Consider the following 17,193-nt stretch of genomic DNA (forward strand, 5'->3'; position numbering starts at 1 on the left):
TCCTTGGCTATTCATTCATATTTAAGAATGAATTACCAAAAGGATGACTGGCATCTCTGAATGCATGAGGGGACCCTGACTCTTTAATTAGGGAAAACTACAAACCTGCAAATGTCATATCCACAGGTCTTTGCTCTTGGGGAGGTTAAAACTCCAGCAAGGAATCACTTTCAGAATTAATTTTTTTTCTGAATCTTTAGTAGAATGTCCAGATTCCTTTTTTGAAATATATTTTTATATGTCCAATGTTTATTTTGGTTCCTCTTTACTCTGCTCCAAACAAAGACATGTGGGTTGGCCTTTGCCCCCACTCTATTTGATTGAGAACTTGCCCAAAAGAGGAAGAAGAAAGATGAAAGAGGAAGAAGAAGAAGGAGGAGAGGGAGGAGGAGAAGGAGGAGGAGAAGAGGGAGAAGAAGAAGAGGGAGAAGGGGAAGGAGAAAAAAGAACCAGAAGAAGGAGAAGGAGAAAAGAAGGAGAAGGAGGAGGAGAATGAGAAGGAGAGGGAGAAAGAGAAAAGAAGGAGAAGAAGAAAGAAAAAAAAGAAAAGAGTGAAGAAGAAAGAAGATCTGCTGGTGCAGAGGAGGCAGCTTTAACTTTCATTTGTTTGCTTCCTGGCTAATACCATATCCAGCTGAACTGAGCCTAAAATTTCTCTAAATCCACCTGCCTATCTGACTCTTTGTACAGGTAGAGAAAATGAAAAGCTATGCCACCTGTGTCTGATTTTGTCCCTGCTCATAGCAAATCCTAAATCTCACGTGCCTGCTTCCTATCCATTTGTACTCTGAGAGTTGTAGTTTCTGAGTACAAAAGGGATTAGAGGACAATGATGGGAATTGCATTTTGGTTGCGTCTAACAGCAGAAGTCCATGTGATAAATGGATGACTGTAACATGTTCAGTCATTGTGATTCTATGCCAAAGGCAGACTCAGAGGCAGGATAAGAGCCATTGATCACGGTTTCCAACATGTCCCATTAACCTTATAGTTGGTTCTAATCCCTTTTGATTCCAGCAATGTGGTGTCCGTTCCTGTTTTCAGCATTATAGAAATATTAGTCCTCTTCTGTTTCTTTATGCATTACTTCATCGTTTGGAATCAGAGGGATGGTTTGAATCCCAGTTCTATTTTTACTAGTTATTTGAACTTCAGCAAATTACATCATCTTTCTGAATTCTGGTATCTTAATCTGGAAAACAGGGATACTATTATCTGCCCGGGAGGGTATTGTGCTGATTGGATAAGACAGGCTGAGTGGATGATAAGCAAAGACTGGCATTTTTGTCTGCTCAGTAAATGATAGCAAACTCTTCTTCTGGTCCAGTGAGCCGGAAGACACTTTAGACCAGAAGCCCCCAGAGAGATAAATTTGATTAATTATAGTAAATTTAAAGAGATCTTTTGTTGTGGAGTGCATTCTCCTGCATAATTGTTAGTGCCATAGTCTGAGTCATTATTTCTAATCTCAAGTCATTCAAATCCTTTTAAAAATGGGAATGTCAGTCACTCAATCAATGAATTATTTTTTAGTTATTTCATCTAGATTTTTTTTGAACTGTGAAAACCAGGCATGCAAATTCATTTGATTTTGTAAAGCATTGGAAGAATAGTTTGCCAATTATTGTAACTATGTGAATGACTACAGTTATTATTTACTATTTTAGAGTCAATAATAATCCATTCTTAGAAATTCAAATAAGTAAAGAAATTGAAGCTTTGAATCCACAACTAACGAGGAAAGAACTATGTTTAATTGCATATGGAGATTGATTTTTCATGTTACTTTTCAAGGTATTTAAAAATATCTGCTTGCTGGGTACTGTGGCTCACACCTGTAATCCCAGCACTTTGGGAGGCCAAGGCAGGTGGATCACCTGAAGTCAGGAGTTCAAGACCAGCCTGACCAACATGGTGAAACCCCGTCTCTACTAAAAATACAAAATTAGCTGGGCATGGTGGCGCATGCCAGTAATCTCAGCTGCTTGGGGGGCTGAAGCAGGAGAACTGCTTGAACCTGGGAAGTGGAGGATACAGTGAGCCGAGATCACGCCATTGCACTCCGGCCTGGGCAACAAGAGAAAAACTCTATCTCAAAAAATAAATAAATAAAAATTAAAGTAAATAAAGAAAAATGTCTGCTTTATTATATACATGAAATCATCAGCTTCACTTCCAAATAACAAAGGTCCTGATGCATCGTTAAGAAAAACTGCCCATCAGTGAGCTCTGCAGACCACGTTGTAAGCATGATGGCTCATCTCCTTTACACTGAGAGCACGGTTTCCACTTGCAAAGTGTGTAGCAGCTTTTAATCTATCACCACATGGCAGGAAGGCATTACTGCAATACTTTCATTCTAGTGAAATCACCCTGTGGTCACAAAATGTGCTCAGGGTAACATAGAGGCTTGTGGCACTGGGATAGAAACCTGCATTGTTAGATCATGCATTTTAGGGCAGGGTTCCCATAGAAGGAAGTGGGTCTGGGCTGGGAATATAATCTTCTAGGAAATATGCAGTAAGATTGATTGTGTGCCTGCAGGTTAAATTCTTTTTCCAACAGGTATTCAATGGCATTAGAAGTAACTCACCTCAGCTAGAGAAACTGTGTAGTAGTGTGAATGTAAGCAGTGAGATTAAATCTTCAGGAAACACAATGAGAGTCATTTTTTTCACGGATGGATCCAGGCCATATGGCGGCTTCACTGCTTCCTATACCTCCAGTGAAGATGCAGGTAATGTAGGATGTTGTAAAGGCACCTCATCTTATTTTTTATTTTTTTAAATTATACTTTAAGTTGTAGGGTACATGTGTACAATGTGCAGGTTTGTTACATATGTATACATGTGCCATGATGGTGTACTGCACCTGTTAACTCATCATTTACATTAGGTATCTCTCCTAATGCTATCCCTCCCCCGTCCCCCCACCCCACGACAGCCCCAGTGTGTGATGTTCCCTACCCTGTGTCCCAATGTTATTGTTCAATTCCCACCTATGAGTGAGAACATACAGTGTTTGGTTTCCTGTCCTTGCGATAGTTTGCTGAGAATGATGGTTTCCAACTTTATCCATGTCCCTACAAAGGACATGAACTCATCCTTTTTTAAGGCTGCATAGTATTCCATGGTGTATATGTGCCACATTTTCTTAATCCAGTCTATCATTGATGGACATTTGGGTTGGTTCCAAGTCTTTGCAATTGTGAATAGAAATGCACCTCATTGTAATCAGGTGTACTGCAGATGCCCCCAGCTACTGTCAATGGCAGCAAAGCCATCCATTTTCCCTCTAGTGATACTTGGAATCTTTGACATAAGACAAACACATATAAGCAGATCAAAAACTTACTGCAGACAGAAAAAAGCTTTCTGATTTCAGAAAGAAACTGCTATGGTGAATTTAAAACTTTTAATGCTGTTAGATGAGCTTCTAGCACAGTTTCAGGTCATGTTACCATGAGGGTTGGTGACCTGTTCCATCGTCCCTGGTCAATTCTTTTGTGCTGAAAGAAACCATCTACCTCCTAGAGGGTAACTTAGTCTCAGAGAGGAATTAATTTTGCTGGGGACAGAACAGGCTTTATTGTTTCTAGTCATCTATCCACACACGTATTTCCAGTGAAAATAAATGGGAGGTTTGATATGATATAGAATATTCCAAAATTAAGCAAGATATGGCCTCTAATTATAAATATCCTCCTATTTCCTGGATTGGTGTTTTTATCTAAGGGTTTTAAAATTTGGAAGGGGCAGTGACTGTTAAAAGAAAAACACTAAGTTATTTCATCAGTACAAGAAGCATCTGTTCCTTTATTAAAAGGGGGCAAATTCATTGGCAAGTCAATGTCCTATTATCTGTTTGATTTAAATTAAATTATTAGATCAAGTGGAGAATTGCTAATCAAGCCATTAGGACCTGCCACCATTATATTTATGTATTCCTCTAAATTAAATATTAATGAACAGTCGGCCTCAATATTTGAACCTATTGATACAGAGCCAAACCCCAGCCACCTAATCTACACCAACAGGAAGATAGAGAACTGATTTTTGCACATTTTTCCTTTATAAACTTGCAGAAACTTCCATAATTTGCATGCCTTTTACCCATAACCCTGACTGCATCTAGAAAAACAAATCAAAGCAGTAGTGTTGATGTTTTAGTTACTGTTCCTGTATTGTTTATCTCTTCTGTTGTGGCCTGAATCTTACTACTACTTTCTCTGTTGCCTTCTGTTTTCTTAGTGTGTGGTGGGTCTCTTCAAAATATTCCTGAAGGAAACTTTACTTCTCCTGGCTATGATGGAGTCAGGAATTACTCAAGAAACCTGAACTGCGAATGGACTCTCAGCAATCCAAATCAGGAAAATTCATCCATTTCCATTCATTTTGAAGATTTTTACCTAGAAAGTCACCAAGACTGTCAATTTGATGTCCTCGAGTTTCGAGTGGGTGAGTTCTATTTAAGAACACATTCTCCTGTTTATCTACAATATTCTTTTTATCTTTTTGTTGTTGTTGCTGCTGTTGTTGTTTTCAGATGGGAGCTGGCTCTCTTGCCCAGACTGGAGTGCAGTGGTGTGATCATAACTCACTGCAGCCTCAACCTTGCAGGCTCAGGTGATCCTCCTGCCTCAGTTTCCCAAGTGGCTTGGACTACATGTGTACATCACCACATACAACTAATTTAAAAAATTTTTTGTTTAGAGATGGGGTCTCCCTATGTTGTCCAGGCTGGTCTCAAACTCCTGGCCTCAAGTGATCCTCCCTCTTTGGCCTCCCAAAGTGCTGGGGTTACAGGCATGAGCCACTATGCCTGGCCTACAATATTCTTCTTACGCTTGGAGACCACTAACAATGAAGGGAATCAAATGGCTCTAACATAGGTACACACAATCCAAAAGAACTCTGTTCAAAGCCATAATTCTGTGTGTGCCCAGCTGAGGAAAACGAACCCCAGGAACAGTGAGTGACACGGATCACTGTACAACTAGACCCTGTGTTACAGTCACTTCGTTTCCTGGCATGTGACTCTTGCCGAAGAGAGAGTCCACTACTATCAAGACTCCTTTCCAAGGAGACTAGGACTTAGCATGCTCAGCATGTGTTGGCAGTTTCCTGAACTTCCAGGATTTATGAAGGGGCTGTGAAATTCTCCTGAGGCCTTAGGAGTTAAAAGAAGTTTTGCAATGTACCAGATGGAGAAACCCATGGAAGCTATTTGGGGAAATAACCCCAAAGCAGTCATTTGTCTTGGTTTTCGTGATAGAAAAGGATTGCGGTGTACTCAATAAACCATAATTCTCTGAAGAATTTTTAAACCTCTATATTCAAGGAGGATGAATCAATTTTCTTTCTTCCCTATAGTCAAGGTATAGATTATTCATTAGGTTGCTTCCATGATTATGCTGACACTTTTTTCTCAGTAAATAAACAAGTAGATAGAGGAAGACAATAATATTGTAAATAGTATTTACTGTCAAAGTTTTGCTGAGTTCTGTGTTATCCCAAATTTTAAGAAAAGGAGGTTGAAAGCAGCAGAAGCTCATCAGTTAGTTGGTGGAGAAGTCCTTGAGAAACTGAGAGGTCAATGTTAGTCACATCTGAGAACCTGAGCGACAGGATTTTCAAGAAGGAGAATTCGATAGAGCCTATGCCCACAGACCAAGGGCCTCAGCCGGAGAGTCCTCCCACCTCTCTGAGGCTGAGGAGCCTAAAAAGGCTTATGAGGGAAAGAGAAGTTGTGGTTTGAGGATGTTCTCCGTGGAATTCTGATAAACCCTCACCCCCTCTACCTGGTTCAAAACTACGGGCTTGTAGTCTTAAGCAGAACAGCTGTATCTCAAATTTCAGTCAGCTAAACGCTGTCTTCTCTTTATTTGCTCAGGTTTAGTTAAAATAGTTTGCTTAGTTAAAATACTATATATCATTGATTTAGAAGGTCAGTGATGTTTATCTGACAGAATAAAAAGAAAGCAGATAAATGAGAGCCCGGCTGATGCTCTATACATGTTCATCAAACCCTTGAAAAGTAATCTTCATAACAAATATCAGGCTCAGATCTGACAGCTCTTGGCCTGAGTACCGAATATTGTGTCCTTTTTAGTTGATTGAATACAGTGAAGAAATCTTTCCAATTTTAGGCAATGATCACTTTATCTTGAGGATATATTTGATCACTGTTGGTATTATATTTCTTACACCCTACAAAAGGTGTGTCCAAAAGTGCTATTTTAATTCATTGTATCTCTGTTTAGATATGCCGAAATAACTATGAAAACACAAATTGGAACACAATGGTATCCACAATAGAGAGAGGTTCATTTCAAAATTGCTTTGATTTTTTGTGTTTGTTTTACCCTGTTGGAGGGACTTTCTTTGGTGGTTGACAAAGACAGAGAAACATTGTGCAATGTCTGCTACTAAATCAGAATTTAAATGTGTGTCAATTAACATCTTGAAATTTGTTCTCACCAAATTCATTGAATGTATTTCTCAAAAGCTATATCAATAATGAAACTTGGTATATTATTCTGTTCAGGTGATGCTGATGGGCCCCTGATGTGGAGACTTTGTGGTCCTTCAAAGCCTACATTGCCACTGGTTATACCTTATTCTCAGGTATGGATACACTTTGTCACCAATGAACGTGTAGAACACATTGGATTCCATGCGAAGTATTCCTTTACAGGTAAGAGTTATAATTAAGATCTTGATAAAATTATTTATAAAGATTAATGATTTTTTATAAAGATTTCTTATATATTTTATTAGACATTTCTATATAGCTATTAGTTTTTTTAATATTATCAGTGAGATTTTCTACATTACATTTTTTAATTGGTTGTGGCTGATATCTAGAAATGTTATAATTTGCATACATGTATCTTTAGTCCAAAGATCTGGCTGTCCTCTTATTAGTTTTAATATGTTGTCTATAGATTCTCTTTTATCTTTCTGTGTAAACAATCATGTCTTCTGCAAATATTAGTTCTTTTTGCTTTCAGCCGTAATACTTCATTTCATTTTCTTACATCATTTTGCTAGCTAGGGCCACCATCAGAATATTGAACAGAAGGAATGATAGAGCATCTTGTTTCTGACCTGGATGTGACTGTCTATGACATTTTATTATTAAATATATTGGTTGCTCTTAAGTTTCCAATAAGTATCTTTTGTTAAAGAAAATCCCTTCCATCTTTAGTGTGAAAAAGCTTTTTTTAAATGTAAATGGGCATAAGATTTTATCAGATAATTTTCTGCATCCATTGAGATGTTTCAACTTCTTCTCTATCTTTCATAAGTTAATATGACAAATTATATGAAAGATTTCTTTCTCTTGGTAAACCATCCTTGCATTTTTGGGATAAATCCTATTTCGTCATGATGTGTGTTTTATACATACAATGGATATTATTTGCTAGTGTTTTGTGTCAGATTTGCATATGCGAAATTCACAGTTTGTGCTGGAAAACCCAGCCCTACTCCTGACTGCTTCCTTTGGCTATGGGAAGTTTTCTAGTCCCTTTTCGCAAGTATGCCAGTTTGTTTAGATTCCCAACTTCATGTAAAAGTCTCAATTCCAGTCCTTCCTTCTGTGGAGACCCAGAGCCGTATCTTCTCCTCCTACCTGGTCACCAAAACCTCAGAGCCCAACCCTGGGACCCACGCATGCTTTCTTTAGCCTCTCAGACTGTCATTCTTTGAGTTTCACTCCTCTCACTTGGAGTACACTTACTGCTGCCAGATTTTGGAGAGCTGCTTTTCTTTCCATTGAGTTGGCTATGAATCAAAATGTGTTTTAGTTATGGTTTTATCTAACATTCCTTTGTGTTATAACCAAATGGCTGGTTGACAGAAGGAGTGAAATTGATTATCTACTCACTCAACCATCTTGCCAGTTGACTTGCCTTCATCACATTCAAAGAAAAGAGTCAGGTTTCAGTAAGCAGTATTATTTTTATTGAACGTCAGACCATATTATGCTTCAGAAATGTATTTGTTTTTCAATTTTCAATTTTTTATGCTAATACTGTATGGAATTTTGTTATTCCTAAACTTCTACCCAAATTTACTTTTCTTCTATTTAATTTCATTTATTTTATACATATATATACACATGTATATACATAAAATATACATATACAAAAAATATACAAAATATATATACGTGTGTGGTTTGTGTGTGTGTGTGTGTGTGTATGTGTATGGTTTCTTTCTTTTGAGATGGAGTCTTGTTCTGTCGCCCTGACGGGAGTGCAATGGCATGATTTCGGCTCACTACAGCCTCCACCTTCTGGTTCAAGCGATTCTCCTGCCTCAGCCTCCTGAATACCTGGGACTACAGGCAGATGCCACCATGCCCAGCTAATTTTTGTATTTTTAGTTGAGATGGGGTTTCACCATGTTGGCCAGGCTGGTCTTGAGCTCCTGACCTCAGGTGATTTGCCCACTTCGGCCTCCCAAAGTGCTGGTATTATAGGCATGAGCCACCATGCCTGGCCTGATTATGTTTCTAATCACAATATCTGATGGCTATGATTACCACTTACTTTGGCTTTACAGGTTCTTGTTTTTACTTCTGTGTGATTGAGAGGGTTACAAATCTCATTTCAGATTGTGGCGGAATACAGATAGGCGAGAGTGGAGTGATCACAAGCCCCAACTATCCAAATGCTTATGACAGCCTGACCCACTGCTCTTGGCTGTTGGAGGCCCCACAGGGGCACACCATCACTGTGAGTGCTAATGACTGGGAGAAATGCTTCTGAGACCATAGAACCACAATAGCCTGTCATGCATGGAAATGGAGCTCTTTTAGTAAGCAAGTGATTAGAGAAGGCTTTGATTCTACAATGAGATCACTGTTTTTCCCTAACATTCTCTCACTAGAGCACCTACGTTGGCATCTATAATTAATGAAGAGTGAAATCTCTTTTTTAAGCACAGGGAAAGATATACATAGAAGATAATTCTACATCTTAGAGATAAGTGTATTCATTTTCTTAATATGAGTTGCCATCCCAAACTAGGGAAATGTCTTTTCTCAAGTTTTCCGAGAGAACCTTCAATAAGGAAAATGAGTAGAGGGGAAGGGAGACTTAAATAAGAGACAAAAATACAAAATTATAAAAATTAAAAGAAAATAAAAGGATTTGTAAGGGCCTTATCTACATCAAGGTTGATAAAAGCTCACTGAAAGCTCATTTCTTTTTTCTCCTGCAGCTCACATTTAGTGACTTTGATATTGAACCCCATACCACTTGTGCTTGGGACTCCGTCACTGTGAGGAATGGTGGGTCCCCTGAATCACCCATCATAGGACAATACTGTGGAAATTCAAACCCTAGGACAATACAGTCAGGTTCCAATCAGCTGGTCGTGACTTTTAACTCAGACCATTCATTGCAAGGTGGTGGATTTTATGCTACGTGGAACACACAAACTTTAGGTAAAAGAAACGTTTGCTGCATTTGATTTTTTTTTAGTGATGTGTATTATGAACTCATGTACATTTTGTACCTACTTTACATCAGACTTAATTCTAAATATTTGCACGTGTCATGTCATGTAGCAACCCTGGTGGCATAACACAATGTCAATACCTGGCGTCTCTATTTTGCATAGGCAGAGACTGAGGAAGCATGGGTTCATCATTTCCCCAGATACATAGCTGATAATTGGTAGTCAGGATTTGAATAAAGGCAGTTGAGTCCAGAAACTTTGATCTCAACACTTCCTGATGCTGCGTTCGTTGGCAAAAGGGTATGGCACAACCGCGAATCTCAAGTAATAGAAAGATGAGTTGGAATCCCAAGTGCTTGATATTATCTGGAGCCTAGAAGCAGAACGCTGAGTGGTGGTGAGCTGAGGGCAGGAAAATAAGTCCACAACATAAAGAGCCTTGGTTTATATGTTATCCCTTGAACAATGGGAAACTATTGAAGAGTTTTGAAAAGCAAGGTGACAAGGTGAGATTCGTAATTTAGAACAAATTCTATAGTGAATGGGTACTGAGTCAAAATATGACAGATTTCATTCTAGAAGAATAGTTTTTGTGCATAGAAAGTATAAACATTGTGAAAAGTCTTAGAAAATACAAGGACTTGTATCAGACACTTTATTACGGGTTTCCGGAAATCTTGAATATCACACAAGACAATTCTTTCTGGTAGAGTCACAGTTACTATGAAGCTCTTTGTAGACTGAGTCAGACTTTCCCTCATTAACAACCACTGGCTGTTGCTGAAGTCAGAAGGGAGTTTTAGGTGAATCCCTGATTTCCAAGGGTTTCACAGCAAAAGATTCAGGGAATACCTCTTTAACTTCATTTTGTTTTGAGTTCATATTTTTCTTTGCCATCTCTTAAGTACATGTGTTAAAAGTATGAAAATTCTAGATTTTTCTTCCTTTGAATCCACGTAATTAATTTTGATCCATCAGTCAGTTTCAATATGAATGAGCCAGATTGGTTAATAAAATAATTTTCCCCAATTCAAAATCACTTTCTCTAGTTAGAGTTAGAGTAAAGTTGCAAATGGACTGTAGGGTAATATTCTCATGTGTTAATGGTAATAAAATACAAAACTGCATTGCCAGGTTACATATACTGCATAGCCTCAAAGAGAATAAAAATACAGCTCTTGTTTGAAGACAGGATGGAAATGTATCCTCTTTATGGCAAGGATTAGTGTTCTCGGTTGAGTTTAATATCATTGTAACACAACTGTAACAGCTGAAATTTTCTCTCAATTTAACTCACCTTTCCATTTATGGAGAGAGCTTGCTGTGCATCTGACTGGAAGATGATCACTTGTAAAAAATGATGAACTGAAATCTCACATTTAGAAATGTTCCTTCTGTAGAAGTCTTGAGTTTCCAAAATTACATTCCTTGCAGATTGATGGCTTTTTACATGGCAATATTTCAGGTTGTGGTGGAATATTTCATTCCGATAATGGTACAATCAGATCCCCTCACTGGCCTCAGAATTTTCCCGAAAACAGCAGATGTTCCTGGACGGTCATTACTCACAAAAGTAAACACTTGGAGCTCAGCTTTGACAACAACTTCCTAATCCCCAGCGGTGATGGACAATGTCAGAATAGCTTCGTGAAGGTTAGTACACTTGTTCATTTAATTGGAGCCAAGTTGGTTTGGTGAACATTAGTGTTTAAGCTAGAAATGATTCATTGTCTCTTAAAGTAAGAACATTTTGCTGCCTGGATTCCTTGGATGAAAAGTGAGAAAGTGAGAAACGTCAACTGTTAGGAGTTAACGTTTCTTTTCTTTCTTATTTTCCAATAGATCCTAAAGGGAAAATGCCCTTTATAACGTAGGGTACTGCCACAGGCAAAATGTAAAGCATGCCACAAAAATTATGAAATGTTGAAGAAGCAGCTAATGCCAGCCTTCACCTTGGGCCTTAAGAGTCCACAGGCTGAAAAAACCATCAGAAACCCGTGTAAAAATGATGGGAATGGGGCATCAGGAGAGCAAGGCTCTTTCGAAATCTAAAGTTATAAATACTGCTCGTGTGGCAGTGGCTTGTCGCTTTCCACTGACTTGTGACTATGATGACTGTCTTAGAAATTCATTTCATTTGTTCTATTTTGCATCTTCCAAGTTACATCTCTAAAAGGCTGTGCCCCTCCATTCATGTCTCTCATACCTACCACCTGCATGTTCTTCTCTGAGCTACTTAAACAATTGGCCTTTAAGTTATTCAACTGTAAAATGAAGAGCATGATTCCTTCTTTAGTAGGGCTATTTTAAGCATTGGAGGTAGTACGATGTAATAACATAAGTAGTGCTAAGTACTTGGAATATAAAATCACTTAATGAGTCAAAGTGGCTTTTATTGTCAGTGTTATTACTTCATATCAGCTCTCAAATGATGATGTATATCTCATTGACTGATGCTTACTGTTTAAATGGAAATCTCATATGTATATAACATATGTATATAATAAAATACATTTAATATATACTTTTCTTAATTGCTTTTTCCATGAACTAAATGAACTCTCTTCTCATGAAATGAATCAATATCAAGTATTCAGACTTAAGTAAAACTTTCAAGTTCTCCAGTTGTAAAACTGGAATATGGAAGATGACCTAGGCTCATTCGTCCTCTGGATGGAATGGGGGTCCCTCTGACAACGTCGGGCAAGCCCAGTGCTGCTGGCGAGTGGGATGGATTAGGAACACTGCCAAAAATAAGTTGCCATATGGGAATCACTTGTCTTCTCCTAACGGGCCTAAGATGCTTGTTTCTGCCAAGCATCTGTGTGGGTGGGAGGAACCAGTAAAGGGACCCAGCTTCAGCAAGCAGCCCCTGAAGGAAGCCACTTAACACCTGTAAACCTGAGATTCTCTTCACCCACCCAGAGACACCAGGGCAGGTGGGGCTGCAGTCACAGAAAGGGGCCCAGTCTGGGAAGCCTCTTTGTCCCCACAGGGCAGACATGCTCCTCTTCCACCCAGAGACATTGAGGTACCCAGGGGGCATTAGTAGGGGAAAATTACTATACCCTTTGCCTCCAACTGAGAAACACACAGATCCCCTCAGGTAGTACCAGCAAAAGCTAGTGAGAGCCCTAGTAGCACCATGTAAACCAAGCAGACCAAAATTCCACCACAGAGTATGTAAGGCCACGTGGTAAACATAAACAGGGTGACAGCCTGCTAAAATAAAAGATTTGAATAGGACCTAAAGTCTCCTAACATAATAAATAACATGTCCAGGATACAATCAGAAAGAATACATTGTATCAGGAATCAAGAACATCACAACTTGAAAGAGAAAAGAATCAAGTGATGTCAACAGTGAGATAAATCAGATGTTGAAATATATGACAAGGATGTTGAAGTAGCTTCCATAAACATGCTTCAACAATCACTGACGAGTTCTTTTGAAACAAATAGAAAATATCAGCAAAGAAATAGTGGTTGCAATAAAGAACCAAATAGCAATTATAGAACTGAAAAATACAATAACATACATAAAGAATATGCTGAATAGGCTCAAGAGTAGCATAGAGATGACAGAGAATAGAATCAGTGAACCTGAGGATAGAACAATAGAATTCACCCAATCTGCACAACAAAGAGAAAATAGACTGAAAAAACAAACAAACTAGATCAACACAGACTTAGGGACTCATGGACAATAACAAAAGATTCAACATTCTCTCGAAGGGAGAGGAGAGAGTGTAGCTGAAAGAACAGTCAAAGAACTAGTGGCTGTAAACTTTCCCAAATTTGGCAAAAGAAACACACCTATAGGTTCAAGAAGCTGAGTGAAGCTAAACCAAGATAAACACAAAGGAATTTAAGTTCAGACCTATCTTAATTAAACTGCTGGACACTGAAGGTAAACAAAAAGTCTTGAAAGCAGTCAGAGAGAACTGGAACATTACCTAGAGAGGAAGACCAGTTAGAATAAAAGCAGATTTCTCATCTGAAACCGTGGAGGCCATGAGGAATTGACACTATATTCTTCAAGTGCTGAAACAAAGAAATTGTCAACCATACATTTTATATCTGGAAAACTATCTTTCAGGAGTAAAGAGGAAATAAAAGCTTCTCATATGAAGGACAACTAAACAAAATTATTACTAGGAGACCTACCATTAAAGATGGGCAAACAGAATTTCTTCAAACAAAAATGAAATTATTAAAGAATCTTGGAGCATGAGAAAACAAAAAGGAATGTGGAAAAAGAAAAATATGTATACGTACAATAGAATATCCTTTTCCTCATAAAGCTTGTGAATCATATTTAATAAAACAAGAAATTATAATGCCCTCTGATACTCAATATAATGATATGGAAAAGTTGAAAGGGGATCTAAATGGAAATCACATTTCCACAAGTGGTCAGAGGTGGATGCTCGTAGACTACTATAATCACGTAGGCATATTGTCACACCCAGAACAACCACTACCAAAACTGTATGAAGAGTTGTACAGAAAAATGCTAGTATCAATCAAAATGGAATCCCCAAGAAGTCAAGAAAAGAGAAATAGAGGACCAAAAAGCAGATAAAGTAAATAAAAAACATATAATAAAATGTAGACATAGAATTTATATATATATATCAGCATTTTAATTGTAAATAGTTTAGTTAGACCAATCACAATACAGGTTACCAATCCAAAACATGATCTAAGTGATAATAAACTGATTTCAAATTCAACCACATAGGTACATGAAAAGTAAAAGGATGGAAAAGGATGCCATGCAAAGGTTAACCAAAAAAAGCAGGAGTGGATATATTTATATCTGATGAAGTAGACTTTAGAGTATAGAAAATTACAACAGAAAAGGAGGAATCTTACATAATGATAAAAGGATCAATCCACCAGGAAGACATAATGATCCTAAATGTGTATGCACCAAACAACAGAGGCACAAAATACATAAAGCAATAACCGATAGAGCTAAGAAGGGAAGTAGACAAATCTTCAGTTATAGCTGAGGACTTCAACACTCTCCTCTGAGTAACTGATAAACAACTAGACAAATAATTGACAAGGATATAGAAGAACTCTACAAAACCATCAATCGATAGGATCTGATTGACGTATGTGTGTATGTGTGTGTGTGTGTGTGTATAAAATACACCACACAGCAACATCAGAATACACAATTTTTTAGGAACTCTTATAACATTCCAAGGTAGATCATATCCTGAGACATCAAAAAACCTCAACCAAGTCAAGGAATTGAAATACAGAGTGTGTTCTTTGACTATATTAAAACTGAACTAAAAAAAAAAACAGTAACAGAAAGAATATCTTGTTAAGCACTGAGCTGAGCTGGAGAGAAGTGAACTGCCAAGTGCTGGAGTAGCTAATTAAAACAACAGGCCAAAATGTAAGTAACAGTCATGTCTTTCATCATTTTCTGCTGTGGTATAAGAGGCCAAACAGGAGAAAGCTCTGTCTCCCTTAATCGTCCATTCTTTCCCATGGGAATGCCTGGTAAGGGTCAGGTGGATCAGTGTAGATGTAATGGTCTCATTGCCAAGTAAGCCCCAAACAAATGTGTGCAGGATCTGGATGCTAAAAATAATGAAATGCTGGCATAGACCTAAATGAAAGAGACAATTATAGTTATGAATTGGAAGACTCAACATAGTAAAGACGTCCCTTCTCCTCAAAATGATGGATAGGTTTAATGCAATTCCTATCAAAATTTCTCCAAAGTCTTTTGTAGACATAGACAACTTTTTCCACAACTTATATGGAAGGCACAGACCCTTCAATGGCTAAAAGAATCGTGGAAAAGAAGAATAAAATGGGAGGAAGAACTCTACCTTACTATTTACCTAGGCTTACTTATCTTAGTTACAGTAATCAAGACAATATGGTATTGGCTGAAAACCCAGATGAAAATAGAGAACCTAGAAATACACTCACACAAACATGCTCAACTGATTTTTGACAGGTGCAAAAACATTCCAATGTAGGGAGAATAGTCTTTTCAACAAATGGTACTACAGTAATTGAGCATCCACAGGCAAAAAATATGAATCTCAACTTAAACCTCACATTTTGTAGAAAACCTCACTCAAAATAGATGATAGACTGAAAAGTAAAATATAAAAGTTTCAGAGAAAAAAAATAGTAGATGTCTTCAGGACCTGGAGATAGGTAAAGAGGTCTTAGATGAAACAGCAAAAGAATGATTCATAAGAGAAAAGAAAATGATGAATTTTACCTCATTTAAATTATGCCATGTGAAATATTTTCATCCAGTCTGTAGCCGGTCTGTTCATTTTCTTCATATAGGCAATGTACTACTATGTAGAATATATAAAGAACTCTCAAACTCAAGAGTAAAATACAAACAATCCTATTAGAATATGGGCAAAAGACATGGACAGATATTCCACCAAAGAGATTATACAGATGATAAATACCAGAAAAGATATTCAACATCATTAACTTCTGGAGAAGTATGAATTAAAACCACATTGAACTATCACTGCACACCTATTGGAAGATCAATATTTACCAATTGCATAATGTTTACCAATTGCACTCTGGGCATTTATCCCAGAGAAATGAAAACTATGTTTACACAAAAACTTGTGTATGAGTCTGTATAAATAGCACCTTTATTTGTAATAGTTGAAACCAGCACTAAGGCTTTCAACAGGTGAATGGTTACACAAATTATGGTACTTGCTTACCATGGAATGTAATTCCTGAATAAAAACAAACTATTCATAGATTTACAATTTGGACAAATCACCGGGGGATTATGGAAAGTGAAAAAAGGCAATCTCCAAAGGTTACATACTCTGCTGTTCCGTTTATATAATATTTTGAAATGATAGTATTTTAGAAATGGAAAACACAGAGGCAGAGGTTAGAGGGAAGAAAATGTAGGAGTAAATTGTGTGTGGTTATAAATAACAAGAGCAACTTAAGGGTTCTTGTGGTGTTGGAATTTCAGTATCTTGAATGCAGTTGTGTGCAACTTGTATATAACTTAATACACACACACGAGTTCAAGTAAAACTAGGAAATTGAGTAAGATTGGTGAGTTTTATCAATGCCAGTAACCTAGTTGTGATAGTATACTACAGTTTTGCAAGATGTCAGTGTTTGGGGAGCTCAGAAATGTGTACAAGGAATTTCTGTGTATTATATCTTACAAATGTATGTGAATCTGCAATTATGTCAGTAAACATTTGTTTAAAAAATACTTGAATGATAAAATATAACCTACAACCTGACTGAATTGTATAAAACACTAAGAAAAATCAGGAAGTTTTTGACGTGATGACAATTAAGTAACATTTTGTAGGTTCAATATAGTTTTGATAAGTCCTCTGTCATATAGCCAATGAAATGAGTTCTTGATAGGCAAGGCAGAAATGAATGTTGAATAACTCTTTACCATCATTGTCAACATTATCATCATTATTATTAAACTTACGTTCCTGGGCCAAAAGGTAGAGATGTCAGATCTATAATTAATGACTTCAGAAAAGTATAAGCACTTAAGCATTCTTGGATTCCTTCATTAAAGAACTTGAGGTTCTTTATTAAGTTTCAGCCCTTCTTACTTTGCCTGTTTAGTAATGTTTGTAAAAATATAGTATATGGCCCAGGCATGGTGGCTTATGCCTGTAACCCCAGCACTTTGGGAGACCAAGGCAGGCAGATCACT

The 17,193-nt window shown here is 37.5% G+C and overlaps 1 protein-coding gene across 1 annotated transcript in view; it reads left to right on the forward strand.

Annotated features, from left to right (window-relative positions):
- Positions 1-17,193, forward strand: part of CUBN (cubilin (intrinsic factor-cobalamin receptor)) — a 347,579-nt gene that overhangs the window by 248,418 nt on the left and 81,968 nt on the right. The window contains exons 49-54 of the mRNA XM_011968102.1: positions 2,566-2,737; positions 4,251-4,457; positions 6,547-6,696; positions 8,622-8,743; positions 9,231-9,456; positions 10,936-11,123. Coding sequence (XP_011823492.1) covers positions 2,566-2,737; positions 4,251-4,457; positions 6,547-6,696; positions 8,622-8,743; positions 9,231-9,456; positions 10,936-11,123 — 1,065 coding nt within the window. The remainder of the gene's footprint in view (positions 1-2,565; positions 2,738-4,250; positions 4,458-6,546; positions 6,697-8,621; positions 8,744-9,230; positions 9,457-10,935; positions 11,124-17,193) is intronic.

The sequence above is a fragment of the Mandrillus leucophaeus genome, unplaced genomic scaffold, assembly GCF_000951045.1.
Source record: "Mandrillus leucophaeus isolate KB7577 unplaced genomic scaffold, Mleu.le_1.0 Scaffold83, whole genome shotgun sequence".
In the NCBI taxonomy this organism is placed as follows: Eukaryota; Metazoa; Chordata; class Mammalia; order Primates; family Cercopithecidae; genus Mandrillus; species Mandrillus leucophaeus.